At 36.3% G+C, this 27,688-nt stretch overlaps 1 protein-coding gene and 1 long non-coding RNA gene across 4 annotated transcripts in view; one reads left to right on the forward strand and one right to left on the reverse strand.

The window, feature by feature from the left end:
• Positions 1-12,241, reverse strand: part of LOC125929955 (uncharacterized) — a 46,011-nt gene extending 33,770 nt beyond the window's left edge. For both annotated transcript variants that reach the window (XR_007460013.1, XR_007460012.1), the window contains exon 1: positions 12,077-12,241. This is a non-coding gene — a long non-coding RNA (uncharacterized LOC125929955). The remainder of the gene's footprint in view (positions 1-12,076) is intronic.
• Positions 12,242-12,335: 94 nt separating this feature from the next.
• Positions 12,336-27,688, forward strand: part of TMEM106B (transmembrane protein 106B) — a 29,705-nt gene continuing 14,352 nt past the window's right edge. Inside the window, exons 1-4 of one of the 2 annotated variants that reach the window (XM_049641552.1) lie at positions 12,336-12,421; positions 15,441-15,662; positions 18,917-18,980; positions 25,532-25,691. In XM_049641552.1, the coding sequence (XP_049497509.1) occupies positions 15,443-15,662; positions 18,917-18,980; positions 25,532-25,691 (444 nt within the window). In that variant the 5' untranslated portion in view covers positions 12,336-12,421; positions 15,441-15,442. Of the gene's footprint in view, positions 12,422-13,768; positions 13,962-15,440; positions 15,663-18,916; positions 18,981-25,531; positions 25,692-27,688 lie in introns of those variants that run through there. The other variant, XM_049641553.1, reaches the window with a different exon arrangement.

Raw genomic sequence — 27,688 nt, forward strand, 5'->3', positions numbered from 1 at the left:
TTATTTATTTTTGAGAGACAGATAGAGACAGAACATGAGCAGGGGAGGAATGGAAAGAGAGGGAGACACAGACTCCAAAGCAGGCTCCAGGCTCTGTGCTGTCAGCATAGAGCCCGATGCAGGGCTCGAACTCACATACTGGGAGATCATGACTTGAGCCGAAATTGAGTTGGACGCTTAACAGACTGAGCCACCCAGGAGCCCCTGAATCTGCTAATATTAACAAATTTTGAATCTTTGATCATGAGAAGGTGTATGGGTCTATAACTTTCCTTTCAGTTATCGTATTTACCAAGTTTTTATATCAAGGTTATGCTGCTTCATAAAAATGAGTTGGGAAGTGTTCCTTCCTGTGTTTTTTTAAAATTTATTTAATATTAGTTTTCCTTTTTATTTAACATTTGATGTAATTTAATGGTAAAGTCACCTGAAATTTGAGTTTTCTTTGTGAGGTTTTGATAACAATTTAATTTCCTTAATACATGTGAGTCTACATAGATTTTTCTATTCCTTTATGTGTCAATTTGGTAAGCTGTATTTTTTAAGAAATTCACTCAATTATTTAAATTACTGAATTTACTAACACAATGGAGAGATTCTCAACTTCAGTATTATAGGTATTTGAGGCTTTGCTATGGGAGGATGCTCTATGTTTTGTAGGATATTTAGCAGCATCCGTGGCCTATATCCATAAGATTCCAGTAGCACCTCTTCCCTTCGGTTGTGACAACCAAATTATTTCCAGATACTGTGAAATAACCCCTCTGGGCAAAACTGTCCCCACCTGAGAAACATGGGCATGAAGTTATTCATAATATCCCTTTATTGTGTCTTTAATGTTTGTAAGATATGTAATGATGTCCCCTATTTTTTTAATGATACTGGTAATTTATAATTTCTTCATTTTTTTTGTTAGGGTTTTATCAAATTTATTAATCACTTCAAAGAATAAACTTTGACTTTATTTTCTCAGTTTATCTTTTAGTTCACTAATTTCTACTTTTACATGTAATATTTCATTTCTTCTTAAGTTGGGTTTAATTTTATCTTCTCTTTTGTTTTCTAATGTAGAAGCTGTGCCTTCCTTCAACTTTTTTTTTAAGTTTATATTTTAAAAAGGGAGAGACAGAGGGAGGGGCAGAGAGAGAAAGAGACAGAAAATCCCAAGCAGGCTCCACACTGTCAGTACAGAGTCTGGCACAGGGCTTGAACCCATGAACTGTGAGATCATGACCTGAGCTAAAATCAAGAGTCTGACACTTAACTAACTGAGCCACCCAGGCACCTCTCTTCTTTCTTAATATAGGCAATTAATGTGATAAATTTCCATTTTACACCAGTTTTGGATGCATTCTATAAATTTTGATATATTATGTTCTCATTATAGAGTTTAAAATATTTCTCACTTTTCCCCATGTGATTTCTTCTTTGATTCATGGATTATTCAGAAAAGAATTACTTTATTTCTAAGTATTTTGCCATTTTCCAGATATTTTTATGTTACTGATTTCTAATCTGTGGTCACAAAACATGTATTATATGTTTCTGATTTTTTTGAAATTTATTGAGACTTTTTTTATATGCTAGCAAATAATTGGTTTATCTTGCTGAGCGTTCTTTGTGCAGTTGACAGGAATTTGTGCTTTTAATTGATGGATTTCATATTGTATTAACTTCAGTGGATCAAGTTTGTACACAGTGTTATTCAAATTTTCTATACTTTTGTTGATTTTTCTGTCTATTTGATCAATTATTTATTATAGTTTTGTCTATTTCTCCATTTAATTGTGCCAATTATTGTTTTGTGGCTTTAAGACTCTGTTAGTAGCTGCATACATGTTGAGAACTGTTATATCTTCTTAAACAATGACTTTTACCACATGAATTTTCCCCTGTATCTCTGGTAATACTCTTTTTCTTGAAGTTTTATTTTTCTTATATTACTATGGTGGTACATTCTTTCTTATGCTTACTGTTTTCATAGTATATTCTCCCCTACATTTTTTACTTTATCTATCTTCAAATCTTAGTTTACCTTCAAATAATAAAGAAAAATATAAGAACACTGCAATACTATAATTCTATTTACATTTCTTTCTACATTTTGAGCCCTTTTTGGCATATATTTTACTTCTATGTATGTTATAAACCCAAACTATATCATAACTATATTTACTCAAGATATACAGCTATAGATAGATATAATGGATGAAATACATAAAATAAAGATAATAAAAATTACTGCTATATGTTTATTCATATAGCAGGACTTCTACCTGGTATTATTTCACATTAGCCTAAAGAACTTCTAAAATTTCTGCTAGAAATGTTCTGGTGATCAGAACATCTCCTTGTATTCCAAGTATTCCACATATAGTGTGGTAGGTCATTTGATACTGTCCTGGAGATATCAGATATTTTCTTCCATTTGTCCTTTTTTCTGCTCTTTATATTTGGTTTGTATAATCTCTATTAATCTGTCTTAAATTTATAGAGTTTTTTCTCTGCTACTTCCAGTTAGCTGGTAATACTATGAAGATTTTTTTATGACTGATATTTTATTAATTTTTCTAGTATTTCAATTTTTTAACAGTTCCCATGTTATCCACTTTCTCCACAGACCCTGCAACGTATTTATAATAGCACAGACCCTGCAACGTATTTATAATAGTGATTTTAAAGTCCCTTTCAGATAATTTCAACAAATGAGCCATTTTTGTGTTTACCTCTATTAACAGTTCACTCTTGACCAAGCTCACATTTTCTTTTGCCTTCACACATCTCATAAGTTTTATTAAATGCTAGATATAAAAAAGAGAGAGACAGAGAGACAGAGAGACAGAGAGAGAGAAGGCTAAATAATATTTGCCCTAAAAAATATCTTGCCAGTTTTTCTATTGGACTTCTTTGTTTGAAAGTTTGAGTGTATTAATACTTTAGATTTGCTAAGTCTGGATTCTTTTGAAGCTTTAATTACAGTGTGTAGTTGCTTAAAACATGCTTAGGTTCTCAGCACTGGAAAAACTCTAGAGATTACTTGTACCTGATAGCTCATCCACTAACGTGCTACTCTTTTAGCTCAAAAGCCCAGCTTCCAGCATGTCTGAGGGTTGTCTTTATTCCTCAGTCTTGCCTGTCTTACTGTGCCTGAGTGTAACCCTCTCCATCCCATTGCCTTGCCCCAGCCTTCCAAGGGCTGCTGCAGTACAACTTAATGAAGCTTGGAATCCTCAAAGGGACTGCTCCCAGCAATCCTGCTTCATTCCTGCCTTTCACATACTACTTCTGAGCACTCAGTTAAGACCTTTGGAATAGAGTTAAAGGGTGGATGCACACTTACTCTGACTGGAGCTCCATGAGATTGTCATCTATCATTCCAACCCACACACAACCATTAAACATTGGCTGGTCTCTCTTTATGTCTGTTTATGGTGCATTTATGTAGTATAAAGGCAATGTATGCACCATAAACTGTTCTGTAAAAAATGAAAGCAGCTGTGATTCTCTCCTCTGTTAGGAAATTCTCATTACCTTTTGGATTTAAATTCATTAAAGTTTGTGTCCTCAGGTCTGATAAGTTCACCACCCCCCACCCACCCCCCACCCCCCACCAATTTTTAAAATCCTTTCTTGCTTGTGCTTGTGAACTGGAGCAAAAGTCTCTTATCACTTCAAAATTTCTGATTGGGCTCTGTATTTTTCCTATATTATAATCCTTTCAGAACATCTCCTCAAGGGTTTCTGGACCCAGTTCTCCACTTTGCCAAAGTGGTGATAACTCCTACTAAAAAACTGAAAATACTTCTTCTTTTCTCCCCTAACCACTTAATTTTGCTGATTGTTCTCCCTTGCATTCATGTCATAAAAAGCTACTTGATCCCTTGTGACTCATATCTGGCCTTGTTTCTTATTCCCTGAGTTTCTCATACCAGTCATGTCTTCCTTCTTTTCTTCCTGTGCATACTTGGGTTTCCCTGTACTTTGAAAACAAGTCTGACCTTTGTGCAGACATATATATATATATATATATACATATAAGTAGAACTTACCTTAAGGCTTTTGGTTATCATTAACCTCAATTATTGGATTAGTACCTGCCAAAAATGTATTACTCATTTTTGTTGGCTGAACTTGTATTATGTTGGCTTTTTGTTCAGGGTTTCTTATTCTATTTTAAGGATTACTTCTTCCTGAAACTTTTTGTTTCTTTAATACTAACCATCTTATCTAACCCTAAAATCTGAAAACACTGCTTCTCAGCTGGACTCACCTTTTGAACTTGACTAGTTATCTAACTGAGCACATAAAACTTGTTATCATGCTCTGACTTCATCTATATCTATGGCCACTGAAGAAGAAAAATTATTTTTGTCATTACTCCTTCCCTTTAAGTACAAGAACTCCAACTTGCATAGTCCCAGTGTCTTTCAAATAACATACTGGATTTGTTGTCTCACGTGGATTGCTGTTCTGATTATTTAACACATAACCTCAAAATATAAACATAGGTGATAGTAATTAACATACTATAATACTATAAGAATATATTATTCTCTATAGTATCTCTATATGATCTTTATAGAGTCTCTAATAATCTTCAGTTTTGAAAACATATGTATATATATTTTTACTATGGTGGGCTTCAACTAATTCTTGACTCCCAGTAGCTATTACAAATCTAATGGCCATCTTGGTCTATCAGCCATCTCATTGATCTCATTACAACAGTTTGTCAGGAAATAAAATATATTAAACAAGTTCATGAAATTTCAAATTATGTAGCTCTATTCCTCAGCTACATCATTGATTTTGTTTAGGTTTAAAAATTTCTTTCTCCAAATTCTATATTTAACTCCTCCCACAGTCTTTCAGGAAATACTCAGTACTAACCACATCCTGTTGATTCTATTTCCCAATTATCCCTACCTATTCATCTTCTCTGTTCCCCAGGCATCATTAACTTTGTTCTGGATCCTTCTCATATTTCTTATCTGGTCAGCCTCCACATCCCATCTACCCACTCCTCATTCATTTTCGGTAACAATTCCAGAATAATCTTTCCAAAATGCATATATGGCCATAATGATTGGCATTAAGTCATAACTCCTTAACGCACAGGATCCTTCATGACTAATTTGTTTTCTCAGTTTTAGCCTAATTTCATTTTGCATTTTTGTCCTCATATGTATACCATGTTCTAGTCATACAGATGTTTATAGTTAAATATATCATATTCTTTTATAGCTCCAGGCTTGTGCACACCTTCTTTTCTTGCCGGTAACTCCATTTCCAGCCTTATTCAGCTAACTCCTTCACAAATATCTCCTCCTTTAGGAAGTCTTTATTAATCCCTAAGTCAGAACCAAATGCCATTCTCTATACCTGCTGTGCAAATTCTTATCATAGTACTTATCACATTATGTTGTAATTGTTGATTTACTTAACTCTCTTCCCCACTAGGCTCTAAGTCATATTAATGAATGTGATGCAATCAAAATTAAGAACTTCTGCTCTTTCAGAGATAGTTAAGAGAATGAAAGCACCACCACAAACTGGGGTAAAATTTTTGCACATCATGTCTGATAGAGTCCAGCCTTATTCAGAATTAAAAACTCTCACAACCATAAAAAGAAAAGAAAATAATAATAAAAAATGGACAAAATTTTGAACACTTCACCAAAAATGTTAAAAAGATGGCAAATAAGCACGTGAAAACATGTTCATCAGTAACCCTTAAAACCCTTAATATATATATTATATATATATATTTATATATATATAATATATATATAATATATAATATATATAATATATATATACATATATACATGTATACATATATATACATATATATTTTATATATATTATATATATGTATATATATATAATGGACTATTACTCAAGAATCAAAAAGAATGAAATCTTGCCTTTTGCAACAATGTAGATAGAAGTAGAGTGTATTATGCTAAGCAAAATTAATCAGAGAAAGACAAATATCATATGACTTCAACTCATATGTGGAATTTAAGACACAAAACAGATGAACATAAGGGAAGGGAAGCAAAAATAACATAAAAACAGGGAGGGGGACATAAGAGACTGTTAAATACAGAGAACAAACTGAGGGTTGCTGGTGCGGGGGGGGGGGGGTTATGGGGGGGGGGATGGGCTAAATGTGTGAGGGGCATTAAGGGGACACTTGTTGGGATGAGCACTGGGTAGTATATGTAGGGGATGAATCACTGGATTCTACTCCTGAAATCATTATTGCACTATATGCTAAGTAACTTGGATGTAAATTAAAAAAAAAACAATAATAATAAAATAAAACAAAATAAAGAAAAAAAGGGGGGGCACTAGCATTCCCCCCTACCCCTGCAAAGAAAAGAACACAAGGAAATTTTTGTGGGTGTGAATAGATTCATTATTTTGATGACGGTTATGGTTTCACAAGTATATACGTATGTTTACACAGCATTCTTCTATCATTCACATGCCTTACCATATTTCATTGTTTTGTTGAGTTACCTAGTTAGCTTACTAGATTTTTATCAATATAGATGGACAGATATTATTTTTGAGATTGATTTCTTAGAGATTAAAAAAGGTCCTTTCAGAAACACACATTGTTTCTGTTGAAAGTAGAACACTGACTTGAATGGACATTGTCCTGTACTGATACCCAATGCCTACTTCTGTATACTAATATTTACTAATATTACTAGTATTTCTTACTAATTTACTAATATTACTAATATAATGTTACTAATATTTTTACTAATATTTTTTAAGGTCATCATTATTAATTACTAGTGTTTGAAATCTGAAGAGTAATTTGGATATCAGCAGACCTGAACATGCGATATTTCACAGTGATATTTAAGAACTTTGAAAAGTTGAAATTCGCATGTCAAAGACACACATTCTGACATATCTCTTACAGATGTGCTAGCTTCTATTTGCCTCCTCTGTCTTAAATCTAAACCTAACTGACTCATCCTATGCATTTCTGTGACTCATGAAAATTCCCAGAAATCTTTTCTAGGGATCCCATGTTAGAAAATATAACAAATAATAAGATTAACAGACCAAGCTGTACCAAACTGTCATAATTTAGAAGTCAAGGCATGGAGGAGCTTTAGAAGCAGTGTTTAGGAAGAGACAACAAGCACAATGAAAATTAAAGGACAGTTTGAGGTTAGCACAAAAATCTTAGCACACATTAAGATGAAAATGTAAATAAGGGGAACCTGGGTGGTTCAGTCAGTTAAGCCACCGACTTCGGCTCAGGTCATGATCTCACGGCTCCTGAGTTCAAGCCCCGCATCGGGCTCTGTGCTGACAGCCTAGAGCCTGGAGCCTGCTTCGGATTCTGTGTCTCCCTCTCTCTCTGCCCCTCCCCTGCTCGTGCTCCTTCTCTATCTCTCTCAAAAATAAATAAACATTAAAAAAATTTTTTTAAGTAAATGTAAATGATATTTTCTCTCTTAAATTAAAACTTTTTAGCTCTATGTAATCAGAAAATCCTAGGAACTCTATGGGTGTTTTGTATTATTGTATGGAGCTGTGTTGTCTAAAAGAATATGTCCCAGCCACATGTGGCTATTGAGAACTTGACATGTGGCTACTCAGAACTGAATCACAAAATTTTTTACTTCATATGAAACAAAATGTAAAATATCTCATTACTTTTTATGAAACAATAATGTCTTACGCATATTGGGTTATTATAATTAAACCTACAAATTTCCTTTTATTTTTTCTAACATGGCTACTAGAAAAGCTAAAATTACATATATGTCTTAAATTTATTGCTCAATTACATTTTTGTGGGACAGCACTGGTATAAACACTTTCCTCCAGTGCTTGAACTGATAATTGGCATCTCAGAGGAAGAATTTCCATATTTATAGTTAGCTCTTTTAAGTTCTAGTCATTCTATTTTGAATAGAGGAACAAAAGAAGAAAGAATTCTAAAATTTTGATAACAGTGTCATTGTATTCTTTTTTTTTTTTTTTAATGTTAATTTATTTTGAGAGAAAGAGAATGAACAGGCGACAGGTAGAGCGAGAGGGAGAGAATCCCAAGCAGGCTCTGAGATGTCAGTGCAGAGCCTGGACGTAGGGCTCAAACTCACAGACTGTGAGATCATGACCTGAGCTGAAATCAAGTGTCAGACTTTTAACCTACTGAGCCACCTAGGCGCCCCAATGTCACTGCATTCTGAAAGCACTGGAAGGATATCGCTGTGTTGGTGAACAAATGTTAATTGGTCGTTTTGTTATAAAAAGAAGTCTCTAGTCTCATAAGAGAGAGGTTGAGATAAAGGTAGCCCCAAACTGGTCTGTGCAAGAGAAACTCCCCATTTTCATCTCTAGCAGCTTGAGAAAAAGGGGTTCTGGGCTTCAGAACTTATAGAAAAGCATTTGGGAAAAAGCTCAATGGAGAGTGAGGGTGGGCTGCTGGGGAAGGAGAGATGGAAGAGACTGGGCTTAGGAAGAAGGGGAATCATTACAACATGACTCTTGGCAGAAAATGAACTTTGAACTTTAGTGAAAAATCAGTGTCTGATATTGTTTTAAGTTGTTTCGTTGGTTTTTGGGGTTTTTTTGTTTTTTATACTTAAACCACTTTTTAATTTCTACAAGTCTTTGGTAAACTGTTGCACATACAGCTTTTTGTTCATGGTGACTTGTGATATGATGGAAAAGAACTGTGTTTAAACGTGTGGCAAAGGGATATAGAGAGAACAAAGAAGCATCCAGAAGCAGTGACGAGACAGCACACAGTGACCAAGACTTGAGCCAGGAGCTAAGCACATCGAATAATGACAGTAAATTATCAGCAGAACTGTAAGCCCTTCTTCTCAGAAATATTTAGAAAAACCGGGGAATGCACTCCATTGAGGAAGTGTAATGTAAGTAACTAGAGTCCTTTCTTCGGTGCCTCACAGGTGGAGACAACACCAGATGAAGTTGTCACACAAAGGAAACTTTGTTTACAGCAAGGACAGTAGATCACTGTGACTAACTTCCAAAGCCATGATTCCCTGAGTGGCATTAAGTGGGTTTCTTTTATTTAGGGTTAGGATGACTATTCAGAAATGGGAGCTTTGACATCACAAGGAAAGGTGCGTATAACACTGCACAGGCACACTTAGAAAACATGCCGATACACGCATCTTAGGCTAAATAAAGCTTGTACTCCTCCATGGGTGGAGACTTTAACATAATGAAGCAGAGGTAACTGTCGGACAAGGAGAAGGAGCTAATGGGCATGCTCACAGAGCAGTTATAAACTAGATGCTGTCTGGAGCTCCTGGTCTCAGGTAAGGCATGCTGGGCCTGGCTCACTTTTGAAATGGCACTGGGAGTTTTATCACTAATTTATTGTCTCTGTTATAGTTAGGCTCTGTCCTGGCCTCTCAGAGATGTTAGTTTTTGCATTTCCTTAAATCATTAAGATTTCCTTAAAATCATTAACTACTGAGGTTTCTGCTTTTATTTGTAATTCTGACACCTTCTAGGGAGTTCCGCAAGTATGTTAGGGCAAGGAGAGCCAGTAAGATCATGGAAAATAGCTGGGGGCCTAAAAATGACTTCCTTTTCTGAGGACCCCTACCTCTTTCTACTTACAGAAGGTTCAGGTTATTTCATTTGCATATTGCTAGAAAGGGTGATTCAGGAAGACTGGAGAACTAGAGAGTTACACTGGGTAATTATGTATGCAGAATTGCTACTCAATTTTCAGTTTCTCACCTACTTCCAGTTCCTATTTCAGATTTCATATGTAATGAAAAAATATAAATTTATTTATGGGCTCTAACTCGGTTTTTAATTATTATTTTTATTTGAGAGAGAGAGAGAGAACACACATGCAAAGTGGTAAGGGAGCAAGAGGAGAGAGAGAGACAATCCTAGTCGAGCCCAATACTAGTCAAGCTCCAGGCTCAGTGCAGAGCCCCACCTGGGACTCGATCCTACGAACTTGGGATCTTGACCTGAGGCAAAATCAAGAGTCAGATGCTCAACCAAGTGAACCACCGAGGCACCCCTCTAACTAGATCTTTTAAAACATTTTGAGTCAAAGGATACTAGATGTGGAAATAATAAGCTCTCTTACTATAGAAGCTCCCTTAAGACTTACACTTTAAATTTTTAATTAATTTGATTTTTTTATTCATTCTTACCTCAAATTTATTGCATTATATTAAAGGATTACTTATATGGTTAAGGCATTTGTATTTTTTAAAATGATGACCCATAAAACACTGAATCTATTTGGACATCTTTCCACAATTCATCACCTTAGGTGCCACTGAAGAACTCTGAAGAACCCCTGTAGCCAGAATCATGGGTGTCCCATTTCATAAATAAAAATTAAAACTCATTCCTTTAAATGTTAAACCCAATTTAAATAATGATGATACTTTTTTAATTGAGGAAATTTTTAAAAAGTTGTGAAAAGAGGACGAATCTATTCAGAGTTTTCTGAAATGTGGGTCACCTAGTATTAATATACCATGATTGAATCCTCTATCTCTAATTCATAATTATAATTTCCTAAAACAACTTTTGCGAATGAGAAAATGTAACACCGTTATTGTACTGATTTAGGTCTACATACAACCATTTTTATCTAAATGGGTTTTATAACCCATTTTCTTGCCACATTAATACTTTGTCATTTTACAACCAGGGTTTTTCCAGTGGTCTTAATGGACGGACTTCATGAAAATCTGTGAACCCTTTGAAAATGTATACAAAATACTGTTGTGTATCTCTGTTTGCCACTAGAAGAGGGGGTCTCCAAGATTCTGATTTGTGTAGTCAAGCTACTTACTTTGAAAAGTCAAACAATGTTAGTGGAAGATGCCAGCCCCTCCCCCTTCCTCCACCTTTGAGAAAGATTTGGCTAAACAAGAGAGGCTGAATGATTTAATCAACGCCCCATTATTCGGCATTTAAGTTAAATGAACACAGTTTGTACAGAAATCTTTTGAGAGTTCTCATTAGCTTTAGGATAAATTCCAAAGGGTGGGCTTGCTGGGCGAAAGAATGTGAAAATTAAAAGTTTTAATACTCTTTTTTAAAAAGTCTTTTTTTGTTTTTTGTTTTTTTAGTAATCCCTACACACAGCAAGGTGCTGGAACTCACCACCTCACCACCTGGAGCTAAAGAGTCAACAGGCTCCTCCGACTGAGCCACCCAGGTGTCCCCAAATGTTTAATTCTCTTGATATGTATTGCTAAAATGCCTGTCAGAAAGTTATGAAACTACATTTCCCCCAATATTGGGTGAGAAGGCTTATTGGCTCACATGTGCATGTAATAACTTTAAATCTTAAGTTGCATATTATTTTGACTTATATTTCTTATTTTTACATCTTAGTATTCCACCAGTTAAACACACTGATCCCGTCAGAAGAGAAATAAAACACTGTCACTTCCTTTCTTGGTTACTATGTATGCTGTGACCGTGATTGTAACAATAGGTAACATTCATTAAACGTTAAATTCTCTGAAGGCAGCGAGTCTAGTCTGCAATTGTATTGTTATTCTCATCTTCCAAAGGAGATAACCTAGCCTTTGAGACGTTGGGGACAGTAGCCCCAAAACCACAGCGATAAGTTGAAGCACAGGGACTTGGGCTGGGATCTTACCCTGCTGTAACCACGGACTTAAGGAGGAGGGGGCAGGAGGGGGAGTGGAGGGCGGTGAACCTTGTGCAAAACACAAGCAAAACCAAAACAAACAAAACTAGGGCTCCTGCCAAGCTTGGTTTCCTTCTACTGGGTTAGTTTCTAAATTTTAAATGATGTGATTTTTCGGCTGTCAGACGCGTGTCTACCAACCAGTTTATCCTACTCCCAGCGTCGCCGAGTGTCAATCAGGGACGACTCGCAAGGCGTGGATAGAAAGCTTCTTAGCTGAGGGTTTGAAGTAGATAATGCATGTTTTTTCCCCCTTTGCAAAAGGAAAAGGCCTGACAGGAAAAAAAAGAAAAAAAAGGAAAGAAAGAAAAGGGAAGTACTATTATTTTTAAATTTTCCAGGGCGAGAGCGGCCAATTTTTACCTTCAAGACTTGAGAGAGACCAAGGTAACATAACCTGGAGGGTGCACAATCATAGTTGCCCTTCCGGACGTTAGCAGGGCGGAGGAAAAACGCATGCGTCGTGCGCACTGCTGGGTCACACACCTCCTAGGAGAGAGCTCTGCGCAGGCGCGGACGCAGGTTGCAGCAGCGCCAGGCCTCAGCCAAAGCCGTCGTTCTGCTGCCCCTCCCCCGCTCCGAATCCGCGGCTGCCGCTTGTAGGCCAGTAGTCCCAGCCCCAGCGATCGGGACTGCAGACCCCGTGACCCTATCCCCTGGCCAGTGCGCGCCGGAGCAGCTCGGGACTGCGCAGGGCTCTGCGTGCCGGTGAGTAATCTGAACGCGCAGGCCCTCGGTCCCTTTTTCGGAGTAGAGCCCAGCGGAGGCGTCCTGGGAAGAGTCAAGCGGGAGGAAAGAGGTAGAACAGGGGAGGCCGCAGGGGAGCCAGCCCAGCCCAGCGACCCAGGGGGCGCTCAGGGTTGGATAATGGCGGTGTTGTGTCACCACCTATCCGGACCCAGTCTCCTGCCTAGGGTTGATTCCAGGTTCCCACACCTTGGGCGGCCAGGTGCCCCCTGCTTTTGCTCTTCTTTAGTTTTTTTTTTTTTTTGCACGGTTGCTTTGATCTTATCTTTAACCTTTCCAGAGTAGGCTGTGTGCTGTGTTTTGTTCATGCAGCTTACAAAAGGTGCCGGCTTTCGTTATCATAGAAGAAAACGACCCATTTAGATTGGATGGAATGCTGTACTTTTTCCCCCCTCTCTCTGCTAAGTCTTGATTCATGTTGGGTTTTCAGTAAGAGATTGCGATGAAAACATTGCATATAGGGAAAAGAAAGGGGGGTGTAGCACCTCTTCATAAACCAATGGGTTTTTAGGAATAAAAGTGGCTAAATACTGTTTGATGTGAGGAATATCCAGTAGGGAGGGCGGGGATACCTAGTGCCTAAGTCTGGTGCTTGTCAGTTAGTGTTGCTGAAATAAACACCTGTCAGAGGCAGACTCATCAAGACAACTGTTAGATACAGAAAGAAAACAGGTCCAGACTGAGAGCCACTTGATCTTGCCCTCTGTGTCTCCCTGCCCGCCCACCCCCCTTCCCCCCAAGGATTCTTTGGGATACATCTTAACACTCCTGTTGTGCTAAGATCCCAGAAAGGATGGCTCGGTGGCCACACTGCTGAGGCCCCTGATCCCTGCCTAACTGATATTCCAGACAGGTCCCAAGGTCAGTGTGTGGAGATAGTGATGTTAATTCACCCCTGAACCACCTGTGACTGGCAAATTGGTTTGGCCTGGGTTTAATGTCACTGAGACAAGCCAAGAGAAGATGATCCATTTGTGGACGTTATAGATCATTTATGTTTTTCAGCTTACATGGATAATGTGTACATAGATTTTTTAAAATAGTAAAATAGTGAAAATAAGCACCTTCATCTTTCTACAATTTTAAATTGATCTGGTTGTGAATATTTTTTATCCTGCTGTATATACTATGTTTGAATGATCCCAGGATGTGGGTGGCATGCCAGTATTAAAAAGTAAACTTTTCTCCATATTATGCTATAACTTGAATTACTGAGTGTCAGTTTTCCTTACTCAAATCAATGAGAATTTCTAAAAGACATGCTTATCTCTTTGTATGAATGTCTATAATAATACATTTTTAGGAACTGATAAAAGATAAATGGTCAAATTTGGAAAGAGCAGAAACGTTATTTGTAATTCTGCTTTCCCTTTTTGTTAATTTCCCCTGAGAATATCAGCAGATTGGATTATATGACTTTTAAGTTCATTTCATCCTGAAAATTGTATGACTCAACTGCAGTCCTCTTGCATTACGTACCTGCGGAGGTGATTTTGTATAGGTATGGTATATATGTAGGTACTACCACTTATTCTTACTTGGTTTTAAGTTTATGTTAAATGTAAATTTAAATTTTACCCATGTTATTTTTGATACTGTCACCCTAAAGTTTTGAAATTAATTGTTCTAAATGTTGCTTTGTATTGGTGAATTCTGTTAAATACCTTGGGATATTAGTTTCAACGTAATTTTGAAATTTCAACTCTGTCAACTGTTGAATGAAAGACAAATCTGCGGGATTTGGTTTTGAGTTGTTTTTGTTGAAAGTTTAAAAGTTTCAAGCTAGAAATGTGAGAATGAGAAGGATTGTGGATTTTATTTATCACAAAGCGCATGAATTTTAAAAGGCTGAAAAGTACTACTTCTACTTTTTAAAAAATTAAAAAAAATTTTTTTAAACATTTATTCATTATTTGAGAGACAGAGCGTGAGTGAGGGAGGGGCAGAGAGCGAGGGAGACACAGAATCCCATGCAGGCTCCAGGCTCTGAACTGATAGCACAAAGCCCGACTTGGGGCTCGAACTCAAGGACCATGAGATCTTGACCTGAGCCGAAGTCAGATGCTTAACCGACTGAGCCACCCAGGCGCCCCAGAAAAGTACTACTTTTGACTTGGAACCACGGTTTAGGGGTACAAGAGCACCTGGTTCCGAGGGTCCCAAATTGACGAGGTTCGACCACTCACCACTAACAATATCCAAAGGCAGAGAGACAAATGGTAGCAAAACAAGAGAAGAATTTATTTCAGTGAGGCCAGCATGGGAAGACCGTGACTAATGTCACAAAGGTTGTCTCCAAAGTGCTAAAAATACTTCTGAGTTTATATAAGGAAAATGGGCAAAGGTGGATGGGTACGTGCAGGTAGCCAGTAAGTTCAGATCGATAATTGTCTTGGGGTCTGGAAAGCCCTTATTGCTTGAAGGGCGTGTTTTGCTTACCATCACAGGATGCTTGGCCCTCAGGGTCTTTTGCCTGAGAAGAGATAAGCTGGAAAGAAGAATTTAAGCACCTAGAAAGTACAGACTGAGGAGGAACAAGAGGTAGTTAAAGTCTTCTTTCAAACTTACCTGGTGATCCAATATAATAACAGTCATAATCTGCCTAAAGCAACTTTAGCCTTTAGTGCTAATTGGTTTAAAGGTACAATATGTTTTTGTTGTATTCCAGTGAAGACCGCTTTCTTTTCAGAGAACCCTAGAAAGTGCAAACTTATGTGCAATTTTAATGTTTGAGAGCCCATTCTCATCATGAGTCTGATATGATACCATTTTATAATTTGTTAGAAAAAAACACTTTGGATTCTTGGCTCCCTTGTTTCAACTGTTACCCTGATTAAATATAATTCTAATCCAAAAAGTAATTTGAATATTCCCTTGAAGTTTGCTCTATGTTAATTATATTGGTATAAAAATCCCATAATGTTCTTGAGTGTACGTACTTTTACCCTGATTTTATCGTAAGATATTTCTTTTTCTTTAGACATGGGAAAGTCTTTTTCTCAGTTGCCTTTGCATTCAAATAAAGAAGATGCTTATGATGGAGTCACATCAACTGAAAATATGAGGAATGGACTGGTTAATAATGAAGTCCATAATGAAGATGGAAGAGGTGGAGATGTCTCTCAGTTTCCGTATGTGGAATTTACAGGAAGAGATAGTGTCACTTGTCCCACTTGTCAAGGAACAGGAAGAATTCCTAGGGGTATGTGTTACTGTGTTATTTTTCCTTTAAAGAGTTATTCCAGGCATTTGCACTGGATTTGTAATGAATTTGTAATGATAGCAAACCCATAGATCAAAGCACAGCCCTTTGTGTTTTAAAAACTTGTAGGATTAAAGTTAAAACCGTGTATCAGTTATCTTCAGTTAAACGGACACAAAGAGACAAACATAAACATTTAAAAAAAAACCATAAACACATTCAGGTTTACAAAGCAGTAATGAAAACCACCCCTCTACGGCTAGTATTGTTTTCTTTCCCCCTTGTGATACTAGATATGCAGTGTCTTTTGACTGAAAATTTTTAGTCCTATTTGGTCATAATCACGTTGGGCGCTAGGAACAATTTAAGTAATTTGGTGACCTAATATTTTTAGTTCACGATGTAAAGAATAATAGCAAGCCAGTCATGCCCTAATTAGTTATTTTTAAGAGGAACTACATGAAAAGGGTTGGTAAATGAAGATGAGTCATACGGGGGGGGGGGGGGCGGTGAGGGGGATCAGTTTGTGGCATATCATAGGGAAATTCAGAAGGGAGTAATCTTCATGTGTTGTTTGTAGCCTACACAAACTTTAGTAGAAGTGGCGACAGTAGAAATCATGAAAATACTTTGTGCCATCCTCATTTTCTGCCTGGTTGAAGTTGATAGGTAACCCTGGAGAAACCATGAGGGAAGGGCAGTGTCCACATAAGGTATACCAGAGTTTCTAAGCAATGCATTAGGTTGGGGAAGTTTATATATGAGTTGGCCTTTCAATGTGATGGCTTTATCATTGCAGGGATAAGTACCTGATACAGAATAAAAGGATTTTTGTAGGTGAAGGGATTAGTGCCTTAGGCTAAGACAGGAGAAAAAAAAAAAGGACCATTCTGGCAATCGGGTTATGATTTTGAGGTATAACCACTTGGCTTTTTTGGCAGCCTGGAAGTGGATTGTGGATAGTAGAAAGTCAAGGATGACTCTGAAGGTATTTTTGTTTGAATAGCTGGAAGAATGGAGTAGCCGTTAATTAAAATGGTGAAAAGAAGGTTTGAATGTGTATATCCAGGGAGAGATCAGGAGTTCTGTTTTAGAGATGTAAGTGTGGAGATTTATATTTGACATCTAAGTGGACCTATTTAGTAGGGACTTAGTTATAATTGTCTGGAATTCAAATGCAAGGCCTTGGCTGGAGTCATCATAATACAGGTGGTACTTAAAGCTGAGTTGGATGAGAGCACCAAGCTTATCAGCGTGAATGGAAAAAAAAGAGACCCTAATGCTGAACCTTGGGACATTTCAACATTTCAAACTCAGTGACAGGAGGAAGATTTAGCAAAGACAATGAAAAAGCAGCTAGAGTAGAAGGAGGAAATTCCGTTGTATCTGTGGTGTCCTGGAAATAAATGTGGAAAGTGTACCAAGGAAGAGAGAGTGTACAACTGTTAGATGCTACTGATCGGGTAATGTAAGGAGTGAGAACTGACCATTGGATTTGGTGATGTGGATAGAGACCACTGGATACCTTTAAAAGGGCAGCTGTGGCAGGTTGCATATAGCACGTATAGCGTGGGATCAATAGTGCATAGGAGGAGTGAAGTTATGTAGTAAGAAAGTAGTATTTTTGAGGAGTTTTACTATATAGATAAGCAAAGAATAGAGACGGCAGCTGGAGGGGGGCTCTGAGTCAGGAAAGGGAGTTTTTAAAAGATGGAGTGAATAATTTGTATGCTGATGAGAATGATACATAGAGGAAAAAAGGTGATAGTGCAGGAGATGGGAGAATTATTAGATGTAGCACACAAGAGCAGGGGGCTGCTCTTACAGAGGAGCGCCTGTAGTTTACTCTTTGTAATAGAGATTGTAGAGTGTATGGACACAGAGACAGGTAGGTGCATAGACGTGGTGGTGGGAGCTTGTGGAAGTTCTGTTTTGTCACATGATGAGCTAAGAGTGAGGATAGGGAAGGAGCTATTGGAGATTTGAAGACAAAGTTGAAGTCTGAAATTGTGGTTTTGGAGAGTCAGATTAAGAGTGTGACCTGGGTAATGTATGATGACTGACATTAAAGGCCACTTGAGATTAGTGATCTAAATGAAGCCAGTGAGCATAGTTGTATGTTTTTCTCTGTTAATATTTAGCTGTATGGATATCACCGTAGGAGCTAAAAGGTTACTTTTAAGCAGGATTGTAGTTTAGCCGTATGAACACCACCAAACAAGACGGGATATGTGTACACACAGAAAAAGACATGTGTATAATATATATTTAAATGTGGTGTGAGGAGGTAGTGTAAATGAGGAGAGAGTTGTGGAAGGGGCAGGGAGGAATAATGGAAGCATTGCAGGAAGCTTTAAAAGAGAATTTGACTATGGGGCACCTGGGTGGCTCAGCTAGTTAAGCATCCGACTTCGGCTCAGGTCATGATCTCATGGCTCCTGAGTTCAAGCCCTGCGTCGGGCTCTGTGCTGACAGCTCAGAGCCTGGAGCCTGCTTTAGATTCTGTGTCTCCGTCTCTCTCTGCCCCTCCCCTGCTCACACTCTGTCTTTTTCTGTCTCTCAAAAATAAATAGTCATTAAAAAAAAAAAAAGAGAATGTGACTCTAGTGCTTTAAGAGTTATTACAAAGAGCCTAGTTCTGATGAGATTGGAAAAATTGGCGTATTAAAGATCTACTTATCTGTTAAATCTGGATATAGCCCAACCCAGGAAACAAAAGATGGATTTTGGAGTCACATAATGCAGACAATGTGTGGCCTAAATGAGTTGTGGAAGGCTCATTTTGTATAAGCTCTTGAAGCATGAGACTTTCTGTGTGTCACTTTTGATTTTCAAGAATATAGTGTAGGAACCTCTGTAGTTATAGTGATTTCAGGACAGCAAGGTAGCGCTATTTCTTCTGCCCTTATCCAGATACCCAAATCAGAATCTAAGTGGAAAATACACAGTTGAAGGAAGTCTTGGTGAATTCAGATCTTCTGAAAGCTGGGACTTTTTAGATTTTTTTCAGTAAAAAGATTACTCTTTCTCATTCCTTGTATTACTTTGTCTGGACATCAAGCTCTGAAAGATAAATTACCTCTTTTAGAACTCAATGTCTACTTGATAATTTTTGAAGATTTGAGAGCAGTTTACTGAAGTAATGAGATGAGAGCTGGGTTGTAGTCTGATCTTTCTAAACCACCCTTAGATAGAAATCTACTATATTTTAATTAATAGTGTTAATAAATTTCTAAATGTACTTTTACTTTTAGGGCAAGAAAACCAGCTTGTGGCATTGATTCCATATAGTGATCAGAGATTAAGGCCAAGAAGGACGTAAGTGATAAGAAAATAGCAAATTTTTTTGTATTCTTTGCTTTTTGAATTATGTGTAATTACTCTAGTTTAACACTATTAAAATGAAAAATGTTATCAGGTTGTTAAATTATGCCATCAGATGCTTTGTATTATTTAAAAAAAAAAAAAAAAAAAAAGGATTCCTGGTTGGGGTAAGGTCTTCAAAGCAGCATAGCATCTGAATTTTCTCAAAAATCTATTTACTAAAACAGACAAACCTAGAATAGCAGTAGGAAACACAAACATTTTCATCAAAAATGAGTGTTAAGGTTCTCCTACGCACCCTAGAATGAAGACAGAGCAAGGATCAGAAAGTGTTAGCAGCTGTGGGGAATTTGTGAAGAGAAACAAAAAGAATTGCAGAAGGTCCTAAGAGCCCTGATACACCAAGCAAATGCTCTGAGACATAGTACCCAAAAAGAAGAGGATCCCACTTCCAGCAAATACTTATGGGAGTAACCTGTCAAAAAATAACCTGGGAGGCCTCCACTTCCTGTACCTTGGAGAGAGGGCAGAAAAGGTACACAGAGGCCACAGAGATTCACTAAGGGGATTTGAGAAGATCAGAAGGAACTAGACCACCTTGAGCCCTCAAAGACCTTAGGAAAACTCACCAAAAACTCTTGCAAAAGGACAGACATATCCTAAGGAAAAGCCTATTGGGGATTAGATCCATTTTGTACAGGGAAAGAATAGGGGAAAAGGAGGAAAGTTTCAAAAACTAGAGAGAGAATCTCAGAACCATAGAAGTGGACATATATACAGGCCATCTTAAAAAAAAAAAAAAAAAACTTTATTACAACAGAGGATGGAGTTTAGGAAAGCCACCCTGGCCCATCCTCACGGAAATGGAAAGCTTATGTGAAATGTACAAAAACATCTCATTTAAACACGAGCAACAAAAAATATTGCAGTGAAGTGTCACACAAAGTCAGTTAAAAAGAAAGAAGAAGAATGTGAACTGAAATAAAATGTTAACAGATCATGGAAACATATCAGAAAAACAGATGAAAACTGTAACTTAAGAAACCTATAGAAGCTATGACAGAACAGCATGAGTCAGAAATTGAAAAGCTTAGAAATGAGATGACTAAACAATATGAGGACGTGAAATAAGACTATGAACCCCTGAAAGAATTAGAAAAAAATAATTTCAGATATGAAGAGAAGACTGAAAGAACATAGTGCAAACAGATACCATGGAAAGTATGGCAAAGGATATAGAACGTACAAAGGAGTAAATGAAAACACAGACACATTAATGAAAAGTATTTAAGGTAAAATGGTATAGAACACAAGGAAAGAAGATTGAACAAACATGTAATTGAAGCACCTGTAGAAAAACCAAAGGAATCAAACTGAGCAAATACTAAATACTCAATTCAAGAACACTTCCCTGAGGTAAAATAAGACATGAACCTACATACTGAAAAGACATGCCATGATTTTAAATTGTGTGCTACCCATCCTAGTGAAAGTACTGGACTTTGATGGTAAAAAAACAAAACAAAACAGAAAAACCCTTTGAAAAATCCCAGGCAAAAGGATCAATTTATAAGGGACAGAAAATCAGATTGGCATGCTTCTTGATCACTGTGCTCCAAACAAGTAATCAGTAGAGCAGCATATTTAAATATGTATCATTGGAAAGAAAATGAACCAAAAATTTAAGAAAGTCAATGTGACCCTTTATTATAAATTATGTAGATGGTTATGCATATTCAAGAAATTAGGCTTAATTCCTTTATAATCTTAGGATGAAAAAAAACTCTCTAAGTATGATTCAAAATCCAGTGAGGAAAGAAAAGATTAATTAATTTGACAAAGTATAGGTTAACTTTTACAGGTTGAAAACAAAACCTTAGTTGAAGCCAGAATATAAATGGCAAACTGGGAAGCGATGTCTGCACGTTACCACAAACATATGGCCAATATCCTTACACTATAAGGAGTTTCACAATTTGAGAGGAAAAGGCCACCACCAGACAAAAAGTAAGATATGAACAGCTCATCCACAAGAAAGAAATGCAGATGTCCTTTAAACATGTGAAAAGATGTTCAGTCTTGATCATAAGAGAAATACAGATTAAAACATTGAAACACCATTTTTTATCTATCAGATCAGCCAGGCTCCAAATTTTGACAGTGTATTTTGTTGGCAACACTGTGTGAAATGAGCACATCCATACCTCGGTGAAAGGGAATTTGATGTTATCTAGCAAAATTACATAACACATTTACCCTTTCCCTCAGGAATTCTACTTTGAAAATGTTTTCCTGAGGATAATTGTCAAATAAAGTATGGTTTTTATCCACCGTGCCAGTGTTTTATAATAGCAAAGGACTAGAAGTAATATAAATGTCCAATAATAGGATTCGGGTAGAATAAGTCACGCTACATCTATACAATGATAACATGGAAAAGGAAGAACTCTGTATTTCACTACAGTTCATATCTAGAGTACGGTTTTATCTGAAAACACACACATGCATACAGAGAAGGAGAGAGAAACAATGGAGTGATAAACCTAAGACTAATACAATTGATTACTCTCAGAATTTGGGAGGGAACTTGGAAGAGGGAACAGGTAAGCATGTGAGATCTCTGTGTGTATGTGTATATATTTATATTGTTTGAACTTTACAACCATGTACATTTTTTTTTTTAAATAGAATTTAAAAGTTTGGAAATTGGAAGTAAAATTTAAAAAATGCTAAAAATTGAAACAAACTGAAACAAATGATTCTAACTGTATATCCGGTTGTTGGCATGACTGCAGATGAAAGAATCACTTTAAGTGACATGAAAACATTGCACTTTGACTGTCAGTGTCTAGGAAGATGTGTTCTAAATGACAAAGATAACTACCAACAAAAGCTTAAACTGTACTCAGTAGCTGCATTGTTAGGAGTAATGTTAGTGTAATTTTGAAACTTCTTTATGTAAAGCAGATAAGTAATTATATACTAATGTCATTAGGGAATAAGATTCTCAGCCTAAAAACAAAGTGATACAAGTACAAAATCAAATTTTTTTTTTCATTTCCAACCAAAGATGGAATCATAGGGACTAGGTTTATTCTTATGTCTGAAACAACTAAAAAACTGGACAGATAAATGAAACAATATTTTTAGACAGTGGACATCAGCCAGTACAGGCCAGTGATATCTGAGAAAGGGAAAGCTAATGACGTAAACCCTATGATTGTACTACTTTACTATCTAGGAAAAGATATCAGATCACAGTACAATGGAAAGAGTGCAGACAGAGCTTAGCAGTACCCCTAAACTGAGGAGATAGATGGTCCTGGGAATCTCGGAGGCCAAGACCACAGTTAGTAGGGCAAAGTACCAGAGGATAGAGAGTTACCACTGGGTACTCTGTGAGTGTCTAGCTGAGTACTGATCAGTGTATATGTGTGAAGAAAGCCCCTGAGGCTGAAGGAAGAACCATACAAAACAAAACAGAGGGAGCAGTCCCTAACGCCTATATAGGACCAGAGATAGTTTCCACCAATCAGTGTGGAAAATCTCATAATTCAGAGGGAATCGGGTGGAGTACTCAGAAGGTTATTTCCACAGTAACAGAATTAGCCCTAGATTAAAAGCTGCAGTACTCATGCTTAACAAGGCCTAAAAGCAAACGTCAAAAGGTTTAAATTCTTTTCAAGAAACTCAACTATATCCCAATACAGAGCTCAAGAGTATATGTAGGAATTCCAAACTATCCTGCATTCAACATGGTAAAATATATGAGTCTGTCATCCAATTAAAAATTACCAAGCATGAAAAGAAGATGAAAAATATAGCCCATAATGGGAAAGACCATTTATAGAAACAGACCAATAAATGGCATAGAAGAAAGCATTTGACAAGGACAGTGAAATACTTAATTTAACTATATTCTGTAGTTTCAAGAGATGGGGCTTAAGAATAGACATGGAAGATATTTTAAAAATATCCAAATAGAATGTTTAGAAATGAAAACTACAATATCTGAATAAGATGAAAACTACATGGGAAGAGTTAACAGCAAATTAGACACTTCAGGAAAAAGGAGTGAATTTAAATACATAGCAATAGTAAGTATTCAGAATGAAATATGAAGAGAAGAATGCTGTTGGACGGCAACCTAGACACCTATTGAGTACCTGTGAAATCAGTCACTGTTCTAAGGCCTGGGATACAAATTTTTCAAAAGTATCTTTGGTATAAGGGAATTATGAATTTATCGAGGAGATAGACATGTAAGCTAGTGATTATAGTACCTTTGTCTTACCTGTTAGAGGTATTTCCAGAGTACTATGAGAGCAGAGTATGGTAGAATCTAAATTATTTTATGGAATTAGGGAAGGCTCCAAAGAAGATGAAGCATTAGCTGAATCTTAGCAAAGTAGAAAAAGTTGAGGTAGACCGTTTCGACAGAAGGAACAGTATGTGCATAGATGAGAGTAACAGGCTGGCATTCAGATGTTTGCCTAAAGTAAATGCTGCTGTTGGAAAGTGGTAGAGATGAAGCTTGAGAAAATAGCAAGGTCCACACCATTAGTAAGCTAAGAAATCTGAAAACCGTAGGAAGCCCCTTAAGAATTTTTAGGAGTTTCAGATGTGCAATGAAAAAACAATGACTCATTTTTTAGTGAAACTATAATATTTTACGAACAACTGTGGTTCTTTAAGTTGGGGGAGTTGTGATGAGGTAGTTAGGAAATTATATTTATGTATTGCTTTTGTCTGCATATTTTAGCTGTATCATTTAATCCTGAAAACAAATCTACACATTTTAGAGTGGAGAAAAAAAGTAAATTGCCAATAAGTGTTGCAAGTAGGAAATGGCAAAAGTAGAAATGTAACTTGAGTCCAAATAAGCCACATGATCTTTATAGCTTTATCAGTTCTATACGTCCTAGGATTCATTACTGTCCCTAGAGCCATAAGAAAAATGATGACTGGTGAATTTTATAATAGACATCTATAGTCTTCATCAGTGTACTAGCCAGTTTTTCAATTTGGTAGGAAATACTATGTGGAATGTTTATCCCATCAGATTCATGGCTGTAAACTTGGGGTGCAGAGTAATTTAGGACATTGATCATATATTAACACCTGGAGCTGATTTATAGGCCCTAAACCCTAAATAGATTACGGCGGGCTCACCTAGCACTAATTAAAAATAACAACACTAAAATAGAAGAAAATTCAACAAAGTTCAGATTTTTTTAGTCATGATTTTTGAACTCTTTTTTTATACCTTTTTTAGGGGTTTGATGTAGAGTAGGTACTATAAATGTGTGCTGAACTATTCAGTAGGTGATCTAGTAGTGATCATCACCCTACTCAGGTTTCGAGGAAATCTAGAGTGAGTGAGTGGGAACGTCTTTGTTTGCTCAAAACAGTAGTGTGGGCCTAGTAGTAGTGACTTAGCGAATCTTTGTTTTATTTTTTTTTTTTAAACCATTTTGTTCTCTTTTCTTAGACAAAATACTCAGAAACATAAAACATGTGCAAGACTCATCTGAAATAGCAGTTGTGGGGCAGGCAAAGATTACGTCTATTAAGGCATTTGGGAATTGGTGGGGAAGAGAAAGTAGGAGAAAGGATAAAATGAGAATTTATTTAATGACTAGAACATAAAGAAAAGATTAAGTAATATAAAAGACCTAGTTTAAAAAAAAAATAAAAGGTGCTGTGGGCTTTGAGCTGAGAGGTGTTTATTGGAGAAACCAGGAAAATTTTACTTTGAAACCCTATTTTGAGGATAAAATTGAAGATAGAGGCAATTTTTATCTCTGGAGATTGGAAATAAAGAGCGGGAGATGGAAGAGATACCTGTCAAGGAGAGTTAGAAGACTAGGAAAGGCATGGAAGTTTTTTTTTTTTTTTTTTTTCTTGTCTTATATCTGCATATTATTATCCCCTTTCTTGATTTTCAAGAAACAGCTTAATAGCATCATCAAAACAGAGTTGATTAATGTAAACAATATTTTAAAAACTGAGTACATAAATACTTTGGGATGAGGAGACTCAAAAAGTCTTAGTGAGACTTAGTGAGATTGATGAGGCATGTGGTTATGTCATTATGCTTTTAAGGGCTTCACAGGTGGTTCTGATGAGCAGTCACTTTGGGAATCATATAATGGCAAAACTCACATGAAAATTCTGCTCTGCTAAATTCAGAAGGGAGAGAAGGGACTCTTGAAATCCCTGTTTTTATAAAGTTCTCCAGCTTAATTAATTCTAGTGTGCAGCCTCGTTTAGGAATCACTGTAGTTAATATTCTGCCTTCAGTAATCCTGAAATCCCAGTCTCCAAAAAGGTACATACATCTTTTAAGGAGAACATTTTAACACTTTATAGACCAGACCCAACACTACTAATTAACTTTTATAATATAAAAAAATGGTAAAATTATACATCTTTTCCTGCTGGTATAATAGGGGAAAAATTCAAGTTGAAAATATCTTCTCTAAATGTTTCATTATGTAATTTTTGATGCACATGTATTTTCATACTCTCATTTTTGTTTTCAGAAAGCTGTATGTGATGGCTTCTGTGTTTGTCTGTCTGCTCCTTTCTGGATTGGCTGTGTTTTTCCTTTTCCCTCGCTCTATTGACGTGAAATACATTGGCGTAAAATCAGCATACGTCAGTTATGATGTTCAAAAGCGTACAGTATATTTAAATATCACGGTAAGTACAAAATTACATTAAAATATTTGACTACATTCCTTTATTATATTAAGTACACTTTTGTCCCTCTGAGAGAATATTAAATGTGACACTGGTCAGTTTGCTTTCTGTATATCTGCTGTTGATCTTTTCTATCATTTCTGGTTGTGCCGAAAATGGCAAATAGTAAGTACTGGTGATTGTGTATACAGAATCATTTAGCATTTGAAGTTGCCTCTAAAATGGTAAATAAACTAAACTGTTATTGACAAAAGAATATTTATAGTCCGTTTACTTTTCAGCCTTTGAATAGCTTCTTGCAAAGTGTTAAAAGTAGGTTGATTCTATAAATGTTATAAAGGTAACATTTTCTTTTCCTTATATATGGTGAAATACAATTTTTACCGTTTTAACAGATTATTCCTGTATTGTGTCTAAAGATAAGGTACAAGTGCCTGTTTGATTTCTCTTATAAATTAGTATATGGGGAAATATCCATAGTGTTTTACTGTCCAGGAAAACACTGCTGTCTGTGCTGACAGCTCAGAGCTGGGAGCCTGCTTCCGATTCTGTGTGTATCTCTCTCTCTCTCTCTGCCTCTCCACTGCTCACACTCTGTCTCTCTCTCTCTCTCTCAAAAAATAAACAAACATTAAAATTTTTTTTTTTTTAAATCATTATTTGAAAGCTTATGCTTATGCTCTCTTGACTTACAAATTAAGTGGATTCTCACTGCTCTCAGTAACAATATGTCTGATAGTACTAAATTTTTTGTCCTTTTTTTTTGTCTTTCTTAATGTTTATCTTTGTTATCTTTCTAGCCTTCAATATATGATTGATCCTTTTAATATTGGATCAATAGTAATTTAATATGTGGCACTTCAGAAAAAGACCTATACCAACATTATTTTGCATGTATAAAGGATTCCAAGATTCTTCTGAATCCCATTCTTTGGCCTGTATCAGAAGGTCCATTGACCTCAAATTAACAATCTCTTTCCTGCAGTGTCTAGAAATTAAATTGACATGGGTATTAAGAGCCAAGTAGATAAAAATGTTTATATATTTAGGTAAAGATTATTTCTACTATATTAGAAAATTAAAAAAAAAACAAAAAACTCTACATTTATAACTATGATTTAAATTAATACATAAATGGGATCATGTAATTGCCGGTCACTAGTACATTCTTTTTTTAATCCTTTTTTACTAAGATTCTTCTTTCCACTTATCCCTTATTGCATCTTTTCATCTTTCTCCATATTTATATTAATATATAAGCTCACATTGTCAGCTTTTCTTAAAGTAATATTTATTTTCAAAAGAATATTCTGTACATATTTTACGCATGTTGGTTTTCTCACTTGTTAATACCTTGTAGAAATCTCTCCTGAATTTCTGGCTTAGAGTTACTACATTCTTTTTAATGGGCTGCGTAATATTCCATGCAATAATTTAATACTAATCATTTTTGTGGATGGTCATTCACTTTCTTTTCTTTTTGTTTTTGCCACTATTCTCATTCACATCCTGATGTTTTTATTTCTTTGGAATAAATGCTCAAAAGTAGGATTGCTAGGTCAAAGGCTATATGTATTTTTATTTTAATGGATATTGCTAGATTACTTACCAGAATGGCTGCAATGCTTCACGTTTCCCAGTAATGTAAAAATTGACCCTTGTGCTCAAATCCCTACCAAGAATAGAATTTGTTGATTTCTACAAGCTTTACTAGTTTAATGAATATTAAGTTTACTAGCTTATCCCTAACTCTAAATGAATTTGAGGGTTTTTAAGTGTTTCTTGGCCAATTGTATTTGTACTCTTTTGATTTGTTTATTCATATGCTTTACTTTTTTTGTTTGTTTGTTTTTACCTCTAAAGATTTTGTCGTTTTCTTTTCAGTTTGTGAGGGCTCTTTGTATATAAATGGTAACCATTACAATCTGCCTTATGAATATTTAAGATTCATCATTTAGTTACTATTGATTTTCATTTGTGATGACTGTTTTAGATGT

Source organism: Panthera uncia, chromosome A2 (genome assembly GCF_023721935.1).
Source record: "Panthera uncia isolate 11264 chromosome A2, Puncia_PCG_1.0, whole genome shotgun sequence".
Lineage (NCBI taxonomy): Eukaryota > Metazoa > Chordata > Mammalia > Carnivora > Felidae > Panthera > Panthera uncia.